General features: G+C 51.1%; 1 protein-coding gene across 1 annotated transcript in view; it reads right to left on the minus strand.

The window, feature by feature from the left end:
* Positions 1-21,423, minus strand: part of LOC126989127 (glutamate receptor ionotropic, delta-2-like) — a 50,929-nt gene that overhangs the window by 1,856 nt on the left and 27,650 nt on the right. The window contains exons 7-9 of the mRNA XM_050847697.1: positions 14,316-14,496; positions 14,082-14,181; positions 4,454-4,583 (exon numbers count right to left, since the gene is read on the minus strand). Coding sequence (XP_050703654.1) covers positions 4,454-4,583; positions 14,082-14,181; positions 14,316-14,496 — 411 coding nt within the window. The remainder of the gene's footprint in view (positions 1-4,453; positions 4,584-14,081; positions 14,182-14,315; positions 14,497-21,423) is intronic.

Here is a 21,423-nt window from a genome sequence, read left to right on the forward strand (position 1 = left end):
AGGCTGGGCGTCGCCAAAACCAAGCCCAACATGCAGCCATAAACATTTTTGAAGCTGCGTTGTGGGGGATTGCTTGTGGCAGGGTGTGTGAAGAAAGGAAGGAAGGAAAGGCGAAAAGGGTGGTATGTGTGTCATTCTCAGGGGTAACAATGGATAAGCGCGAACACTCACTAGTTTTGGTTAGGGCTTAATGTGTGGAGTAGTGGAGTCAGAGCGGGAGGTTGTGTTTCCTCGTGTGGATGGGAACAATTGCAGTGTTGTCGGTGCTACTTATTCCCATGTTTGAATGTTAGTTTTAGGTGTTAATGATAACCTGTGTTCAGGGTATTACAAGTGTAATAAGTGATATAAGATATGAAAGCTAATCTCAAATGGTCGGACCCTGTCCCTTGACCCTGTTCACCATCAGAATCTCTTAATATATATATATATATATATATATATATATATATATATATATATATATATATATATATATATATATATATATATATATATATATATATATATATATATATATATATATATACCTCAAGTAATATTATTAAAGTCACGCTACCCATATTATTTGGCAGAAGATAATCCTCTGTGCGATAACGGTTCCTTATAAGACTTGGTAAATAAACTACTAATTTTACTCTCTGGTTTAAATGATTAACAATTAATTCTACTTTGAGGTATAATGAACCTACCTAATTAAGGAGTGCCCATGAAAGGCACGACAAGTGCACTAGCGCGATGCCCTGAAAGACCTGGGTTGAAGTCGCGTCCGGCGCTACAAGCTGGCAATTTTCAGTCATCGCTGACTGGCTTTAAACTACCTACATGCTGTCCTGAAGAGCACCTATTATCCTTGACTCTAGCGAAATCCTCTAGAGTGGAGCAAAGACGAGCTCCGGGGGGCATCATGAGCCAGAATAGACGGCGTCTCTATAAAAACTTGCGCGTTCAGGAGGACGCGAATTCAATCCCCGCCCGGTGCCATGAAACGGGGATTTTTTTGCCACCGCCGAATGGCTTAAAACTACCCACATGCTGTCCAGAAGACCACCTATCAACCCGGACTCTAGATTCTAGGATTAAAGATGAGCTTCGGGAGGGCAGCATGAGCCAATGCAAGATGGCGCCACTACAAATACTCACCTGCGCCAGAACGGGCTGGGCCGACCATCAGGCCCCACTGGAAGAAACCTACCGGCGCAATAGGCCGCGTCGTAAAAATAAAAAAATAAAAAATAAAAACAGGCCGAACGTAAAATAAATAAATAAATAAAAACAGAAGGAGCAATCCGCTAATAGGCTCGTCCATGCACAGTTTCCCAACGAGCCAGGTAGCCATTTGTATTTGAAACTACCTGTCCGTCAACCGTTCAGATACTACTTATCTGAGATGCAGTTTCGGAGTGGGGCCTCTTCACAGATCAAAAGGCATGTTTAAAGTCATTTGTATTGAGACAACCTCCAACTTCCTCAGCAAGACTTCTATCATACTTCTCATTATCCCTCCTCGGAAGCTCTAGTGAGTAGTACTTCGTGACAATGACTTGTACCGGTCCGAATCTCCGTCCAACCTAGCAACACGACTCTTCTCTATATTTTCAATATCTCCCTCGAAGAACTCTACTCCTAGTATCTGGACGCTCTTCAATGTACTTTTCCGCAGCTTTAAGAGTTTTACGTTTGAAAGCATGCAACTACTCGGAAAACACTATTTCTAAAGGATCATCCATGGAACCATTGCTATATCAATTCATATGGAGACGCTCACGACACTGGAATCAGGATCTAGCAATTCTCATCCTTCTGGAGTTTGCAAAGTTAAGAAAAGGTGACTGTAAGTTTCTGATGCTAGAGCCATGGGAACAAACCCAGTTCACATCCAATGTCTCTGTGCGAGTAACTACACTGAAGTCGTGCTAAACAATGAGTGTCACGCGGGAATCACTGGAAAACAATAGAGTCGAGCTTGGCATATATTTTTTCTCCTTCAATTCATTCATCTCGGTAAGATCGTACAATGCAATAAAATATATAAAGGCCAAGGTGTGCTTCAACCACACCAACATCATACGCTCATTAACAGGAGTAATCCCTGCACCAGATAACTGAAGTCAGCTAAAAACAGCTTTGGCTACTCCTCTGAAACGGGCATCATCGCTCTGGCCTGACTAGCAATAGGTTTATCCCCCTCCAATGATCTTCCCATTGCCAGGTCTCCTCATGTCAGAGATTACAAATATGTTAACTCTCAACCTTCTGAGATGATATGTCAGATGGAATAGTCGATGATCCGAGAGGATCAGGATGCTCCAGGTTACCACGCGTAGAGCTCCACCGCCATGGCAGTCCACAGGAAAGGGGGTGGATGTGTTTGGAGTAGTGGTGCTATCCTGCCCCAAGCAGACGTGTCAAAAGCATTTTTTTTACAGCAAGGGAGGCAGCTCAAGGGAAAAAAAACAAATGCAACAAGTAAAATGCCCGCTGACGCTGCTACGATAAAAGAAAAGAAAATAAGTGGCCAGAAGCGAGGTCAATTTCGGTAGCTGTGGTGTGATACTCTCTTCTTGAAAAAAAATAAGTTGTAGGCAGTAGGACACACAGATGGCGGAAGACTCCTCCAGAGTTTACTATTGGAAGGAATAAGAGAATGGAAATGCTGGTTATCTCTAGTATAAGGGATTTGGATAGAATAGAGATGAGCAGGAGTAGCACTCGTGTGCAGCAGGGCCGCGGGAAATGTGAGGGCATCCAGTTAGCCTCAAAAACACAGTTTCTCCACCTATCCACTCAACACAATCTTCCAAACAACTATCCCCGATTCTATGACAACACTCAGCTATCACCTTCTTCAACACTAAACATCCTCGGTCTATCCTTAACTCAAAATCTCAACTGGAAACTTCATATCTCATCTCGTACTAAATCAACTTCCTCGAGGCTGGGCGTTCTGTACCGTCTCCGCCAGTTCTTCTCCCCCGCACAGTTGCTATCCCTTTACAGGGGCCTTGTCCGCCCTCGTATGGAGTATGCATCTCATGTGTGTATGTGTGTGTGGGGGGGGGCGGGGTTCCACTCACACAGCTCTCCTTGACAGAGTGGAGTCAAAGGCTCTTCGTCTCATCAGCTCTCCTCCTTATACTGATGGTCTTCTACCTCTCAAATTCCGCCGCCATGTTGCCTCTCTTTCTATCTTCTATCGATATTTTCATGCTGACTGCTCTTCTGAACTTGCTAACTGCATGCCTCTCCCCCTCCCGCGGCCCCGCTGCACACTACTCTCTACTCTTGCTCATCCCTATACTGTCCAAACCCCTTATGCAAGAGTCAACCAGCGTCTTCACTCTTTCATCCCTCACGCTGGTAAACTCTGGAACAATCTTCCTCCATCTGTATTTCCTCCTGCTTACGACTTGAGCTCTTTCAAGAGGAGGATATCTGGACACCTCTCCTCCCGAAATTGAGCTCTATTTTTGGACAGTAAGTAGCGGGCTTTTTTATATTTTTCTTTACGCCCTTGAATTGTCTCCTTAGCTGTAAAAAAAAAAAAGGTTCAGAAGACCAGTCAGCATAAAAATACCGAGAGAAGACAGAAAGAGAAGCAACATTACAGCAGAATTAAGAAGTAGGAGACTGCTAGTATGAAGAGGGGAGTTGAGGCGAAGAGGTTTTGACTCCAATTGTACTACATAACTATTTTTTTTTATTTCTCTCTCCCACACCCGCCACAGAACCCTACAATGGAGGCTAGTCGCTGCGCTTATAAGTCAAACAGCCTCATGAAAGCATACGCAACCACAACCGCTGTCCATTCGGCTAGTGATTACGCATATTAGCCGACTGACCTCTCCGAACCAGAGAGCCCGTATTGACAAGAATAAGAGACCAAAGACTACAACATCACTCAACCACCAGGACTCCAGTCTCCTAGTCTTACAGTGACGCCACTAACGGCAGACATGAAGGAGGGCTAAGGCTGAGGACGTATTAACTCGCTCTTTGGTTTTGGTAGGCCCGATAGAAGAAAAGGAAAAGAAGGAATCAGCTTGGAGTAATTCTGTTCGCTGCGTTTCTAATCCAGATGTTATACTTTAAGCCTTATTTTATAAAACTAAGATTGTTTCGGTACTTTTGTTGCTGGTTATATATCATTTTTCACTTGTGTTGCTCCTGGTATGCCAGGTATGTTGATGCTGTTTTTTTAATAGGCGATTGTGCATCTCCGTATGATTATGCATATCATAGGGATTATGGGTTCTTAACCACCACATACGCAAGGACCAGTGCGACAATGGATGAACACCCGGGCCACTCACATCATAGCGTATGCCCTCAACCTCTTTATCTAATAAATGTTACCGAGAAAAGGAACATTTAATTATTGATTCCTTTTTTTTTTGCTATTGAGCTGTCTCCTCTGCTGTAATAAAAAAAAATTACATCGTTAAATACCTACCCATATATGGGAGAAAGACAAGGAGGAGCTATTCGTGATGCGTGTAGGTATTTTGATACAGGCAGTTACGTTTGGAATCGAATACTTGATAAACTGGTCATACAGCCCTGATTCTTGGCTCGACATAATTCTGGAAGGGAAGCAGATATATCATGTCAATAAATTAGGTGCAGTGTGATTTTTTTCAATATTTTCATTAAAAGTTCATTGTATTATTATTGTGAAAAAAAATCACGCTTATCATCATTATATTAATATTATCATGCATTATAGCCTTGTTAATTATCATATAGAAGTAATCTAACGTCAGTAAGTATGATTATGGTGATAAAAAAATAATAATGGAAAAATAATAATAATGATAATAAGAGTGATAATATTAATATTAATAATGCCAGCCCGCTCCTGTGGCAGGGGCACAGGCTGCCTGGCGGGGGTAGCATCCCGCTCCTGTGGCAGGGGCACGGGCTGTCTGGCGGGGGTAGCATCCCGCTCCTATGGTAGGGGCACGGGCTGTCTGGCGGGGGTAGCATCCCGCTCCTGTGGCAGGGGCACGGGCTGTCTGGCGGGGATAGCATCCCGCTCCTGTGGCAGGGGCACGGGCTGTCTGGCGGGGGTAGCATCCCGCTCCTGTGGCAGGGGCACGGGCTGTCTGGCGGGGGTAGCATTCTGCTCCTGTGGTAGGGGCACGGGCTGCCTGGCGGGGGTAGCATCCTGCTCCTGTGGCAGGGGCACGGGCTGCCTGGCGGGGGTAGCATCCCGCTCCTGTGGCAGGGGCACGGGCTGCCTGGCGGGGGTAGCATCCCGCTCCTGTGGCAGGGGCACGGGCTGCCTGGTAGGGTTAGCATCCCGCTCCTGTGGCAGGGGCACGGGCTGGATGGCGGGCGTGGCATCCCGCTCCTGTGGCAGGGGCACGGGCTGCCTGGTAGGGTTAGCATCCCGCTCCTGTGGCAGGGGCACGGGCTGGATGGCGGGGGTGGCATCCCGCTCCTGTGGCAGGGGCACGGGCTGCCTGGCGGGGGTAGCATCCCGCTCCTGTGGCAGGGGCACGGGCTGCCTGGGGGGGTAGCATCCCGCTCCTATGGCAGGGGCACGGGCTGCCTGGCGGGGGAAGCATCCCGCTTCTGTGGCAGGGGCACGGGCTGGCTGACGGGGGAGTCAGCCTGCTTCTGTGGCAGGGGCACGGGCTGCCTGGCGGGGGTAGCATCCCGCTTCTGTGGCAGGGGCACTGGCTGGCTTGCGGGGGAGGCAGCCTGCTCCTGTGGCAGGGGCACGGGCTGCCTGGCGGGGGTAGCATCCCGCTCCTGTGGCGGGGGCTGGATGGCGGGGGTGGCATCCCGCTCCTGTGGCAGGGGCACGGGCTGCCTGGCGGGGGTAGCATCCCGCTCCTGTGGCAGGGGCACGGGCTGCCTGGCGGGGGTAGCATCCCGCTCCTGTGGCAGGGGCACGGGCTGCCTGGCAGGCGTAGTATTCCGCTCCTGTTGCAGGGGCACGGGCTGCCTGGCGGGGGTAGCATCCCGCTCCTGTGGCAAGGGCACGGGCTGCCTGGCGGGGGTAGCATCCCGCTCCTGTGGCAGGGGCACGGACCGGCTGGCGGGGGAGGCAGCCCGCTCCTGTGGCGGTGGCTGGCTGGCGAGGGTGGCATCCCGCTCCTGTGGCAGGGGCACGGGTTGGCTGGCGGGGGCTGGCTGGCAGGGGTGGCAGCCCGCTCCTGTGGCAGGGGCACGGGCTGGCTGACAGGGGTGGCAGCCCGCTCCTGTGGCAGGGGCTCGGGCTGCCTGGCGGGGGTAGCATCCCGCTCCTGTGGCAGGGGCTCGGGCTGGCTGGCGGGGGTTGGCTGGCAGGGGTGGCACCCCGCTCCTGTGGCAGGGGCACGGGCTGCCTGGCGGGGGTAGCATCCCGCTCCTGTGGCGGGGGCACGGGGTGGCTGGCGGGGGTAGAATCCCGCTCCTGTGGCAGGGGCACGGGCTGCCTGGCGGGGGTAGCATCCTGCTTTTGTGGCAGGGGCACGGGCTGCCTGGCGGGGGTAGCATCCTGCTCCTGTGGCAGGGGCACGGGCTGTCTGGCAGGGGTAGCATCCCGCTCCTGTGGCAGGGGCAGGGGCTGGGTGGCGGGGCTTGGCTGGCAGGGGTGGCACCCTGCTCCTGTGGCAGGGGCACGGGCTGGCTGACAGGGGTTGCAGCCCGCTCCTGTGGCAGGGGCACGGGCTGCCTGGCGGGAGTAGCATCCCGCTCCTGTGGCGGGGGCACGGGCTGCCTGGCGGGGGTAGCATCCTGCTCCTGTGGCAGGGGTACGGGCTGACTGTCGGGGGTAGTATCCCGATCCTGTGGCAGGGGCACGGGCTGCCTGGCGGGGGTAGCATCCTGCTCCTGTGGCAGGGGCACGGGCTGCCTGGCGGGGGTAGCATCCTGCTCCTGTGGTAGGAGCACGGGCTGCCTGGCGAGGGTAGCATCCTGCTCCTGTGGCAGGGGCACGGGCTGCCAGGCGGGGGTAGCATCCCGCTCCTGTGGCAGGGGCATGGGCTGCCTGGTAGGGTTAGCATCCCGCTCCTCTGGCAGGGGCACGGGCTGGATGGCGGGGGTGGCATCCCGCTCCTGTGGCAGGGGCACGGGCTGCCTGGCGGGGGTAGCATCCCGCTCCTGTGGCAGGGGCACGGGCTGCCTGGCGGGGGTAGCATCCCGCTCCTGTGGCAGGGGCACAGGCTGGCTTGCGGGGGAGGGAGCCTGCTCGTGTGGCGGTGGCTGGATTGCGGGGGTGGCATCCCGCTCCTGTGGCAGGTGCACGGGCTGCATGGCGGGAGTAGCATCCCGCTCCTGTGGCAGGGGCACGGGCTGCCTGGCGGGGGTAGCATCCCTCTCCTGTGGCAGGGGCACGGGCTGCCTGGCGGGGGTAGCATCCCGCCCCTGTGGCGGGGGCTGGATGGCAGGGGTGCCATACCGCTCCTGTGACAGGGGCACGGCCTGCCAGGTAGGGTTAGTATCCCGCTCCTGTGGCAGGGGCACGGGCTGCCTGGTAGGGTTAGCATCCCGCTCCTGTGGCAGGGGAACGGGCTGCCTGGCGGGGGTAGCATCCCGCTCCTGTGGCAGGGGCACGGGCTGCCTGGCGGGGGTAGCATCCTGCTCCTGTGGCAAGGGCACGGGCTGCCTGGCGGGGGTAGCATCCCGCTCCTGTGGCAGGGGCACGGACTGGCTGGCGGGGGTGGCAGCTCCCTCCTCTCGCAGGGGCACGGACTGGCTTGCGGGGGAGGCACCCTACTCCTGTGGCGGGGGCTGGCTGGCAGGGGTGGCAGCCCGCTCTTGTTGCAGGATACGGGCTGGCTGGCGGGGGTGGCAGCCCGCTCCTGTAGCGTGGGCTGGCTGCGGGTGTTGCCTGGCGAGGGTGGCAGCCCGCTCCTGTGACGGGGGCTGACTGGCGGGTGTTGGCTGGCGGGGGTGGCAGTCCGCTCCTGTGGCGGGGCCTGGCTGGCGGGGATGGCAGCCCGCTCCTGTGGCGGGGGTTGGCTGACGGGGGTGGCAGCCCGCTACTGTGGCGGGGGCTGGCTGTCGGAGGTGGCAGCCTGCTCCTGTGATGGGGGTTGGCTGGCGGGGGTGGTATCCCCCTCCTGTGGCGGGGGCTGGCTGGCGGTGGTGGCAGCCCGCTCCTGTGGCGGGGGCTGGCTGGCGGGGCTGGCAGTCCGCTCCTGTGGCGGGGGCACGGGCTGGCTGGCAGGGGTGGCAGCCCGCTCCTGTGGCAGGGGCATGGGCTGCCTGGCGGGGGTAGCATCCCGCTCCTGTGGCAGGGGCACGGGCTGCCTGGCGGGGGTAGCATCCCGCTCCTGTGGCGGGGGCTGGATGGTGGGGGTGGCATCCCGCTCCTGTGGCAGGGGCACGGGATGCTTGGCGGGGGTAGCATCCCGCTCCTGTGGCGGGGGTTTGCTGGCGGGGGTGGTAGCCCGCTCCTCTGGCAGGGGCACGGGCTGGATGGCGGGGGGGGGCAGCCTGCTCCTGTGGCGGAGGCTGGCTGCCCAGGGTGGCACCCCGCTCCTGTGGCGGGGGTGGCAGCCCGCTCCTGTGGCAGGGGCACGGGCTGGCTGGCCGGGGTGGCAGCCCGCTCTTGTGGCTGGGGCACGGGCTGGTTGGCCGGGGTGGCAGCCCGCTCCTGTGGCAAGGGCACGGGCTGGCTGGCGGGGGTGGCAGCCCGCTCCTGTGGCAGGGGCACGGGCTGGCTGGCCGGGGTGGCAGCCCGCTCCTGTGGCAAGGGCACGGGCTGGCTGGCGGGGATGGCAGCCCGCTCCTGTGGCAGGGGCACGGGCTGGCTGGCGGGGGTTGGCTGGCAGGGGTGGAAGCCCGCTCCTGTGGCAGGGGCACGGGCTGGCTAACAGGGGTGGCAGCCCGCTCCTGTGGCAGGGGCACGGGCTGCCTGGCGGGGGTAGCATCCCGCTCCTGTGGCAGGGGCACGGGCTGGCTGGCGGGGGTTGGCTGGCAGGGGTGGCACCCCGCTCCTGTGGCAGGGGCACGGGCTGGCTGACAGGGGTGGCAGCCCGCTACTGTGGCGGGGGCACGGGCTGGCTGGCGGGAGTACCATCCCGCTCCTGTGACAGGGGCACGGGCTGCCTGGCGGGGGTAGCATCCCGCTCCCGTGGCAGTTGCACGGGCTGGCTGGCGGGAGTAGCATCCCGCTCCTGTGGCGGGGGCACGTGCTGCCTGGCGGGGGTAGCATCCCGCTCCTGTGGCGGGAGCACGGGCTGCCTGGCGGGGGTAGCATCCCGCTCCTGTGGCGGGGGCACGGGCTGGCTGGCGGGGGTAGCATCCCGCTCCTGTGGCGGGGGCACGGGCTGGCTGGCGGTGGTAGCATCCCGCTCCTGTGGCGGGGGCACGGGCTGGCTGACAGGGGTTGCAGCCCGCTCCTGTGGCAGGGGCACGGGCTGCCTGGCGGGGGTAGCATCCCGCTCCTGTGGCGGGGGCACGGGCTGCCTGGCGGGGGTAGCATCCTGCTCCTGTGGCAGGGGCACGGGCTGACTGTCGGGGGTAGTATCCCGATCCTGTGGCAGGGGCGCGGGCTGCCTGGCGGGGGTAGCATCCTGCTCCTGTGGCAGGGGCACGGGCTGCCATGCGGGGGTAGCATCCTGCTCCTGTGGTAGGAGCACGGGCTGCCTGGCGAGGGTAGCATCGTGCTCCTGTGGCAGGGGCACGGGCTGCCAGGCGGGGGTAGCATCCCGCTCCTGTGGCAGGGGCACGGGCTGCCTGGTAGGGTTAGCATCCCGCTCCTCTGGCAGGGGCACGGGCTGGATGGCGGGGGTGGCATCCCGCTCCTGTGGCAGGGGCACGGACTGCCTGGCAGGGGTAGCATCCCGCTCCTGTGGCAGGGGCACGGGCTGCCTGGCGGGGGTAGCATCCTGCTCCTGTGGCAGGGGCACGGGCTGGCTTGCGGGGGAGGCAGCCTGCTCCTGTGGCGGGGGCTGGATGGCGGGGGTGGCATCCCGCTCGTGTGGCAGGTGCATGGGCTGCCTGGTAAGGTTAGCATCCCGCTCCTGTGGCAGGGGCACGGGCTGCCTGGCGGGGGTAGCATCCCTCTCCTGTGGCAGGGGCACGGGCTGCCTGGCGGGGGTAGCATCCCGCCCCTGTGGCGGGGGCTGGATGGCAGGGGTGCCATACCGCTCCTGTGGCAGGGGCACGGACTGCCTGGCAGGGGTAGCATCCCGCTCCTGTGGCAGGGGCACGGGCCGCCTGGCGGGGGTAGCATCCTGCTCCTGTGGCAGGGGCACGGGCTGGCTTGCGGGGGAGGCAGCCTGCTCCTGTGGCGGGGGCTGGATGGCGGGGGTGGCATCCCGCTCGTGTGGCAGGTGCATGGGCTGCCTGGTAGGGTTAGCATCCCGCTCCTGTGGCAGGGGCACGGGCTGCCTGGCGGGGGTAGCATCCCTCTCCTGTGGCAGGGGCACGGGCTGCCTGGCGGGGGTTGCAGCCCGCTCCTGTGGCAGGGGCACGGGCTGCCTGGCGGGAGTAGCATCCCGCTCCTGTGGCGGGGGCACGGGCTGCCTGGCGGGGGTAGCATCCTGCTCCTGTGGCAGGGGCACGGGCTGACTGTCGGGGGTAGTATCCCGATCCTGTGGCAGGGGCACGGGCTGCCTGGCGGGGGTAGCATCCTGCTCCTGTGGCAGGGGCACGGGCTGCCTGGCGGGGGTAGCATCCTGCTCCTGTGGTAGGAGCACGGGCTGCCTGGCGAGGGTAGCATCGTGCTCCTGTGGCAGGGGCACGGGCTGCCAGGCGGGGGTAGCATCCCGCTCCTGTGGCAGGGGCACGGGCTGCCTGGTAGGGTTAGCATCCCGCTCCTCTGGCAGGGGCACGGGCTGGATGGCGGGGGTGGCATCCCGCTCCTGTGGCAGGGGCACGGACTGCCTGGCAGGGGTAGCATCCCGCTCCTGTGGCAGGGGCACGGGCTGCCTGGCGGGGGTAGCATCCTGCTCCTGTGGCAGGGGCACGGGCTGGCTTGCGGGGGAGGCAGCCTGCTCCTGTGGCGGGGGCTGGATGGCGGGGGTGGCATCCCGCTCCTGTGGCAGGTGCATGGGCTGCCTGGTAGGGTTAGCATCCCGCTCCTGTGGCAGGGGCACGGGCTGCCTGGCGGGGGTAGCATCCCTCTCCTGTGGCAGGGGCACGGGCTGCCTGGCGGGGGTAGCATCCCGCCCCTGTGGCGGGGGCTGGATGGCAGGGGTGCCATACCGCTCCTGTGACAGGGGCACGGGCTGCCTGGTAGGGTTAGCATCCCGCTCCTGTGGCAGGGGCACGGGCTGCCTGGTAGGGTTAGCATCCCGCTCCTGTGGCAGGGGAACGGGCTGCCTGGCAGGGGTAGCATCCCGCTCCTGTTGCAGGGGCACGGGCTGCCTTGCGGGGGTAGCATCCTGCTCCTGTGACAAGGGCACGGGCTGGCTGGCGGTGGTAGCATCCCGCTCCTGTGGCAGGGGCACGGGCTGGCTGGCGGGGGTAGCATCCCGCTCCTGTGGCAGGGGCACGGGCTGCCTGGCGGGGGTAGCATCCCGCTCCTGTGGCAGGGGCACGGGCTGCCTGGCGGGGGTAGCATCCTGCTCCTGTGGCAGGGGCACGGGCTGGCTGGCTGGGGTGGCAGCCCGCTCCTGTGGCGGGGGGTGGCTGGCGGGGGTGGCAGCCCGATCCTGTGGCAGGGGCACGGGCTGGCTGGCGGCGGAGGCAGCCTGCTCCTGTGGCGGGGGATGGCTGGCAGGGGTGGCAGCCCGCTCCTGTGGCAGGGACACGGCTGGCTGGCGGGGGCGGCAGCCCGATCCTGTGGCGGGGGCTGGCTGGCGGAGGAAGCAACCTGCTCTTGTGGCGGAGGCTGGCTGGCTGGGGAAGCAACCGGCTCCTGGGGCGGAGGCTGGCTGGCGGGGCTGCCAGCCCGCTCCTGTGGCAGGGGCTGGCTTGCGGGGGCATGGGCTTGTCGTCGGGGATGGCAGTCCGCTCCTTTGGCGGGGGCTGGCTGGCGAGGGTGGCAACCCGATCCTGTGGCAGGGGCTGGTTGGCGGAGGAGGTAACCTGCTCCTGTGGCGGGGGAATGGGCTGGTCGTCTGGGATGGCAGTCCGCTCCTTTGGTGGGGGCTGGCTGGCGAGGGTAGCAGCCCGATCCTGTGGCAAGGGGGGGTCTGGGGGGAGTCGGCATCTCGCCGTTCATGGTCGGCCACGGAGAGGAGGCCAATCTGCCCCACCGTCTCCCCCTGACCAAGGTAGGTGACGAGGCGCGTTAGCTCCCCCACCGATCTGTCCCAGTAAGTGTACTTTACACTAATCTGGTCCAGTATGGGTCGCTGCTACGCCAGCGTTGTCACGATGTCGCTCAACCGCTGTGCCACTCCCCTTGCCACCTGCTCGAGTCTGCTGCATCGCGTGTCAAGCACCACGCCGCCAATGCTGCCTAGGCGGGTTGGGGGGAGGGTGACACACATCCCGACACACCAGGGGCAGGTGTGGTTCAGCCGGTATCTCCTGCATCAGATCCAGGATCGTGTCGATGATGCTAGTCTTGATCCTGGAAGCTATCTTCCTGGTGGTAGTAGGACGCCCCTGCAGGATCCTGTAGTAGGTGTCCCTAGCCCTCACTATGTACTCATCACTGTAGTAATCGCATACCAGCCCAGTGAGGTCAGCTTTCGGCATTTTCTTCTTCATGCTGGACAGGTACCCCAAGACGTCATCTACCGCAGCCACCCGCACAGGCCCACCCGACCCCGCGGAGGGCGTAGTGGGCGCTTCGGGCGACTTGGGAGCCATGGCCAGCTACAATCCGCGTACACCAATCCCGCCCGTGCAGTTAGGTATCACAGCGACGAAAGCCGCATGCACTGCTCGAGGGTCGGCGGATTCACACCTTGCCCGTCCCCTGATAGAGCCCGGGCCATCGACGCTCCACCTCCCCCCTCACTAGGTCACTCACTTGCCAGTCCTCATATCCAACATTAATTTTCAAATAACTCATACATAGTTAAAGGCATCGAGATGCACTGTGTATCACCGAAAGCGCCGACCGTTCATACACAAGGGGGTACGCAAACACTATTGGTGATCCCTGTTGACCCCCTGCGCTCGACACGTCTTGACCCGTACTGTTTAGAAGAGGATTAAAAGGAATTTGAAGAGGATTACGAGATTTAGAAGCGGATTAACAGATTTACAAGAGCTTTACGAAGAGGAGGAAGAAGATTAAGAGATTTATAAGAGGATTAAGAGAAAAAGAAGGAGGAATAAGAGGAAAATGAAAAGGATAAAGAGGTTTAGAAGAGGATTAAGAGGAAATGGAAGATGATTACGAGTTTTAGAATAGGATTAAGAAGATTACAAGAGATTTACGAGGAGGAGGAAAAGGATTAAGAGATTTTTAAGAGGATTAAGAGGAAGAGGAGGAGAATTACGAGGTTTACCGTGGTATATCCACGAGTCCCGCTGGTTATTATTATTGCACACACACACACACACACACACACACACACCGCTCCGGTAGCTCAGTAGTAAAATTCTACGCTGCCAAACTTCGCCGTCTGACAAGCGGAGGTTCGAGTCTTGATTTCCGAGATTTTTCCACTGACAAACTGTCACTGCCCCCTCTTGAGGAAGGGGAATGGGGTGTGTGGTGTGTGAAGACCTCATCAGTACCCAAAAATTGATTAATGAGCATTGTTCTAATCGGGTGGGTACTTGCCGACGATACCGAGTCCAGCTCGTGATCGTGTGTGAATTTCACACCCCCACACCCCCACACCCACACCCACCCACACACACACACACACACACACACACAAGAAAAAAATATTTAAATTTCCAGAATCAGTCAATTATCAGTCACCTGAACTCCAAGCTCTTTGGTGGTGAGTACTTGCTTATGATATCGATTTTTTTTTTTTTTACCGAGAAGGGTACTGCTCAATGGCAAAAATTAGAAGAAAAAAAAAATGTATAGATGCTGCTCCGAACAAAAGCAGCAAGGACTATTGGCCAAAAGAGAGGTCAATTCCGGGTGAAGAGGTGTCATGATACTCTCCTCTTGAATGAGTTTAAGTCGTATGCAGGAGGAAATACAGACGAAGAAAGGCTGTTTCAGAGCTTAGCAACGGAAAGGTGTGTGATCAGATGCTGCCGAGTGAATTTTTTACCTTTTATTAATCTGGGGCACAATCGGGCTTCCTTTTTGACCCAGCATAAATAGGAATTCAGGTAAAATTCTCTCTCTTCCATTGTAAAAGTCACACCGACCTGTAAAAAAATGTTTTCCATTGGTTTTCAATAGTTCGCCTCCCACTGCATCTTGCTTTGAAGTGTATAACCAGTTAGATAAAACAAATGCGAATTCAATATTAGAAAACAGTTCCATCATATATATTACATACCTCGTTTTGTGAAATCATTGCCAATCAATATTCGCGCCATGATTTCCACTGTTACGAGGACATGGTGTCCCTTACGAAGCAGTGTGTCCATTGCAGCTGGAAATTGATGAAGGAGTAGAAACTTGATACCATCTGCTTTCTCCCGTTCAGCAACTTGTCGGAATATTCCGGACTTAGCAGCCTAAAATCAGACCAATAAAATGTGTCGATATTAAGTATGTCGAAATGTATTCATGTAATGTATGTATACATTTATAAATATATAATTTGAATTATGTATAAAAGTACGGAATAGTGTGTGGGGGGAAGGTGCGTGAAGGTCTGTGTGTGTGTGTGTGTGTGTGTGTGTGTGTGTGTGTGTACACGGGCGATAAACACACATATATATATATATATATATATATATATATATATATATATATATATATATATATATATATATATATATATATATATATATATATATATATATATATATATATATATATATATATATATATATATATATATATATATATATATATATATATATATATATATATATATATATATATATATATATATATATATATATATATATATATATATATATATATATATATATATGGTATCAAAAGAAAGCAAATTAAATGTATTATTCGTAAATGGAAAGAAATAGGGTTGAATACTAAATGAAATAAGAAATATCATGTATAATAAGGCGCTTAATATAGGTTTATTTATATAGTGAAATTGTTATATATAAATAGTAACGGTTTATATAGATATCTTAAAATTATTTTAATACATGATAGTCAACATATTGAAGTGTTCGTATATGATTTTTTACGCAGATATATATATATATATATATATATATATATATATATATATATATATATATATATATATATATATTTTTTTTTTTTTTTTTTTTTTGTGGCGTCACGAAGGTTTTTCGTCGCGGCGCGTGAAATGAGTCAAAATCGACGAATTTTCGTCGCGACTTCTGGTCAAGCTCAAGCAAAAACTACGGAAGCTAGGAAGGCGTGCTTGATGGCAAATGAAAGTTCTATTAATAAGGTTTAATAATCAGAAAAAAATGGAAAGCAATAAATAAATAAAAAATGTTGTAAGCAAAGTATAGGGGATAGTTGTTTGGAAGATTGTGTCGAGTGGATAGGTGGAGAAACTGTGTTTTTGAGGCGTTGAAGGTCACCAGGTTCTTCTTGCCCCCAATCGGAAATAATAGTAAGGCCTGAGGCTAAGCGTTCTGCAGCCTCCAGCCTTGAGTCGTTAAGTTCCTGTAGAGTGGGTCTTCTATTAAAAGAAGTTGAGTAATGCAGAGTGGAATCATCGGCGTAGGAATGAATAGGACAAGTCGTTTTGGAAAGAAGATTATCAATGAACAATAGAAAAAGAGTGGGAGATAGGACAGAACCCTGTGGGACACTACTGTTAATAGATTTAGGGGAAGAACAGTGACCGTCTACCACGGCAGAAATAGAACGGTCAGAAAAGAAACTGGAGATAAAGGTACAAAGAGAAGGATAGAAACCGTAGGAGGGTAGTTTGGAAAGCAAAGATTTGTGGCAGACCCTTTCAAAAGCTTTTGATATGTCCAGCGCAATAGCAAAAGTTTCACCGAAACGGCTAAGAGAGGATGACCAAGAGTCAGTTAGGAAGGCTAGGAGATCACCAGTAGAACGCCCCTTGCGGAACCCATACTGGCGATCAGATAGAAGGTCAGAAGTGGAAAGGTGCTTTTGAATCTTCCGGTTAAGGATTGATTCAAAAGCTTTAGATAGACAAGAAAGTAAAGCTATAGGACGGTAGTTTGAGGGATTGGAGCGGTCACCTTTCTTAGGCACAGGCTGTATGAAGGCATACTTCCAGCAAGAAGGAAAGGTAGATGTTGACAGGCAGAGGCGAAAGAGTTTGACCAGGCAGGGTGACAGCACGGAGGCACAGTTTTTAAGGACAATAGGAGGCACTCCATCAGGTCCATATGCCTTCTGAGGATTGAGGCCAGAGAGGGCATAGAAAACATCATTTTGAAGAATCTTTATAACAGGCATAAAGGAGTCAGAGGGGGGATGAGTAGGAGGAATATGCCCAGAATCGTCCAGAGTGGAGTTTTTAGAAAAAGTTAGAGAGGAGAGTTCAGCCTTCCAGATAGATGAGACGGCAGTGTTGCCGTCAGTACTGAGGAGTGGAGGGAAAGATGAAGAAGTGAAGTTGGAGGAGATATTTTTGGCTAGATGCCAGAAGTCACGGAAAGAGTTTGAGAAAGCAAGGTTTTGGCATTTTCTATTAATGAAAGAATTTTTGGTTAGTCGGAGAATAGATTTGGCACGATTTCGGGCAGAAATGTAAAGTTCATAATTAGCATTAGTTTGAAGGCTCTGGTACCTTTTGTGAGCTACCTCTCTATCACTGACAACACGAGAACAAGCGTGATTAACCAAGGTTTTTTTAGCGTGAGGAGTAGAGAAAGAACGAGGAATGTATGCCTCCATTCCTGAGACAATCACCTATGTGATGCGCTGAGCACACACAGAGGGGTCTCTATCCTGGAAGCAATAATCATTCCACGGGAAATGGGAAAAGTACATCCTCAGGTCGTCCCACCGAGCTGAAGAAAAATGCCAGAAGCATCGCCTCTTCGGTGGGTCCAGAGGGTGTACAGGAGCGATAGGACAGGATGCAGAAATAAGATTGTGATCGGAGGAGCCCAACGGAGAGAACAGTTTGACAGAATAAGCAGAAGGGTTTGAGGTAAGGAAAAGGTCTAGAATGTTGGGCCGATCTCCAAGACGGTCGGGAATACGTGTAGGGTGCTGGACCAAGTGCTCTAGGTCGTTGAGGATAGCAAAGTTGTAGATTGATCAGATAGATATATATATATATATATATATATATATATATATATATATATATATATATATATATATATATATATATATATATATATATATATATATATATATATATATATATATATATATATATATATATATATATATATATATATATATATATATATATATATATATATATATATATATATATATATATATATATATATATATATATATATATATATATATATATATATATATATATATATATATATATATATATATATATATATATATATATATATATATATATATATATATATATATATATATATATATATATATATATATATATATATATATATATATATATATATATATTAGAGTTGTTTCGGATGTCAGTTCACAAAGATCCGCGGATGCGGATGTGTATGCGAATGTCATATGTACATATTTTGCGGATGCGGAAGCGGATGCAGATATCAGTTTTCTACCAAATTGCGGATGCGGATACGGATGCGGATATCAAATTATGACATCCTCATTGATGCGGATGCGGATATGTTCCGGATTTTGGTAGGTAATTCACTATATGCTATATATTTAATTACCAAATTCTTGAGCACATTGTAATTACACTTCTGCTGTGAAAAACCCGATTCATCGGCAACTCTGCTCACATACCCGCCACACCACCGGGCACACGCCAGAACACAATACTCATGCGATAAGAAGTACTCAGCGCTGTCAGTTCATATTTTTCAGTCATATTTTTTGCAAAATTACACAATATAAAGTTAACCTGTAAGGAGTCGGCAAATATGAAACCTTGTGGTTACGCCCGTGCCAGCGAAAGCAGTCTTAAATTATGTTAAAGGAATGTAAATGACAGTCATTGCGACCAGAACTGACTGGAAGTTGTATTATGGGGCACAAATTATTCCGCGCTAGAGTTAGCGATTTAGCGAAACCTTATGTATATAGTTTTTTCGCTTACTATTTTTCTGACACTTGGAGCAATGGCCTGGGGACATGCATAACATCGTTACTGTGTTAAGAGGTAAAGAACATGTCATACTTTAGCTTAAAAAAATTATTGCCATGAAAAAAGTCCTTTCCGGTGTTATTGGTTTTGCGTAATTGTTTTTGTGCTTGTGGAAAATGTGTGTGTGTGTGTGTGTGAGAGAGAGAGAGAGAGAGAGAGAGAGAGAGAGAGAGAGAGAGAGAGAGAGAGAGAGAGAGAGAGAGAGAGAGAGAGAGAGGCTGTGTGTTTGTATATAAAAATCAAACCGATGGCCCCCACCAGCTACACCGTGAGTATTGTTTTTCCGAGTGCGAATATTTTTCGAATAATATGTATTTGTTTTTGATACGATACAACGAAAGGCATATCGAGATGATAATTCATATCGTACAAGATTTCACAACCAGAACACAACACACACCAAAAAACACTAGGAAGGGGAGATAAGTAATGAAAATTAGACCGTGCTCAAATTACCGGGGTCGAAGAGCCATTAGGCAACTACCACAAAAAAAATGGAGCAGAAACCGCTATAAAACTGAAAACTAATAAAAGGAGGCAGCATATACGGTGCGTGTAATGTATGAGAGCAGTATATTAAAACGTTTTACGGACGTAATTTATCAGGAAAAGGATGGGACGTATCTCTTACGTCTCTGACTCCCAAGTGTCTAAGAGCGGCCGACGTATCTCTTACGTTTCTGACGCTTTACGTTTTTTTATTTTACGTCTTCGCCTGTGACGCCGGTAGGATTTCTTCAGGGGCCTGGTGGTTGGCCCAAGCCCATCATGGCACAGGTAATTTTTATAGTGGCGCCATTTATGCTTGGCTCATGCTGCCCCCTGGAGTTCATTCTTAATTCACTTGGACGGTTTCTTCTAGAGTCTGGGGTGATTGATGGTCTTCAGGACAGCATGTGGGTAGTCTTAGGGCACTCGGCAGTGAAGGAAAAATCCAAGGTGGTAGTGGGTGGATTCGAACCGACGTTGTCCATGGCGCGGTAAATGTCACCGCCTACACTAGTTAATGACGGGTTAATGACTAACCACTGAAATCTTTCTTGTGAACTTTAAGAAGGAATATGGTATACCTACACATTACACAGACATAAATAATGCATGTATATATTATTTACATACACAAATACATACATACACACACCGTCACACGACACACACAGTCACACACACATTCTCAGCCACACACACAATCTCTCTCTCTCTCTCTCTCTCTCTCTCTCTCTCTCTCTCTCTCTCTCTCTCTCTCTCTCTCTCTCTCTCTCTCTCTCTCACCTTACCAGCAAGGCTGCTTCCTTTCAAACTAACGCAATATTACATCTAGTAGGTGATGATTCGGACAGTGGGATGGTCCGGCCATCGCACTTATTGTAAAGTGTATGGGACTGAGTGCCGCGATATTTTGTGTGAATGTGCAAAACTTTGTTGCCTTGGCCCACAAAGGGGCAACCACGCCCTCTGAGCTGTTATTTTCGATGCAAGTCCTATTTTATGTTTTTTTGCATCTCGTACGTAATATTTTCAGGGTGTATCGTAAGCTCTCACTTCAAAAACGTGCCAATTAGCGAGATGTAAATTATTTCGGTGACGCAGCGATGCACGGCGAAGGTATTGCCGTGTAACACGATCACCCAGCTCACGTGCTGGAAAAGGAGTGTGACCACACATTTGCTTTTTATAGTCGTGATGATTCGGACGGTTGATTTTTTCATGATTTTTATTATATTTATATCAATTTAAACATTATAGGTGTTGCAACGGTTATAAAAAGGTTAATTCAGATATTATGCTTGTGAGAAGGGAAGGAAGCCATAATCCCAAAATTTTTGATATATTTCTTGTTGTTCTCCTTTTATTTTTCCCCTCTAAATATTGAGAGGATACTTTTGTACTTATACAAATATTTTGTAGAAAATATAATCTTGTTTATTAGCCAATCAAACTTAAGTTATATAAATATTAAGCCGAGTATTGTGAGTGTCCGTACCATCCCACCACCCTGGCCGAACCATCACCACGGGTGGGGCTGGTTCGGACGATTTAGAAACTTGTCTTTCATGACCTACATCTGAAAACTGGAAATAGCTACGAGTGTCATATTAGCGGCCTAAAGAGACAAATGATGGAGGAACATTTTGAGATCAACAAAATTACACTACTTCTTAAACTTCCTTTTCTAAAAATATTTTTATAAAAAGTGTCAGAATAATACCGGCTCTCCCCTACATACAGTACTATTACAAAGTACATGCATACATACTTTTACAAATTTACATGAGAAATACATACTACATAGTCGCTATGTAAATCATCCCTATCGTTTTCCCCTTCCGCAAAACTCTTCACACATTAGGTTGTGTAAATTTGAAAGAAAAGGAATACTGGATAATTAAGTAGACATGCATTAATTTATTTTCTTCAACTTCACAAGCTCTGTACTCTATAGACTGCACACTGAATATGTGACTCTGTAATGTATAAAGCATATCCGCCATATCCTGTTTGTGTGTGGTGTGAATGCTATTCTATATATATATATATATATATATATATATATATATATATATATATATATATATATATATATATATATATATATATATATATATATATATAGATCTATATATAGATTTGTGCCAGACCCTATCAAAAGCTTTTGATATGTTCAGCGCAATAGCAAAGGTTTCACCGAAATGGCTAAGAGAGGATGACCAAGAGTCAGTTAAGAAGGCTAGGAGATCACCAGTAGAACACCCCTTGCGGAACCCATAATGGCGATCAGATAGAAGGTCATTCATATATGTATACATTTGTTTATATGTATATATATATATATATATATATATATATATATATATATATATATATATATATATATATATATATATATATATATATATATATATATATATATATATATATATATATATATATATATATATATATATATATATATATATATATATATATATATATATATATATATATATATATATATATATATATATATATATATATATATATATATATATATATATATATATATATATATATATATATATATATATATATATATATATATATATATATATATATATATATATATATATAGTCATCCTTCCAGCAGAAGAGAAAATCATTTGTTGAAAGCCAGGGAAGGAAGAGTGACCAATCAAGATATCAACAAAGAAGAGCATTATTTTTGGGTAACATGTGTTACATCACA

This window comes from Eriocheir sinensis, unplaced genomic scaffold (assembly GCF_024679095.1).
Source record: "Eriocheir sinensis breed Jianghai 21 unplaced genomic scaffold, ASM2467909v1 Scaffold106, whole genome shotgun sequence".
Lineage (NCBI taxonomy): Eukaryota > Metazoa > Arthropoda > Malacostraca > Decapoda > Varunidae > Eriocheir > Eriocheir sinensis.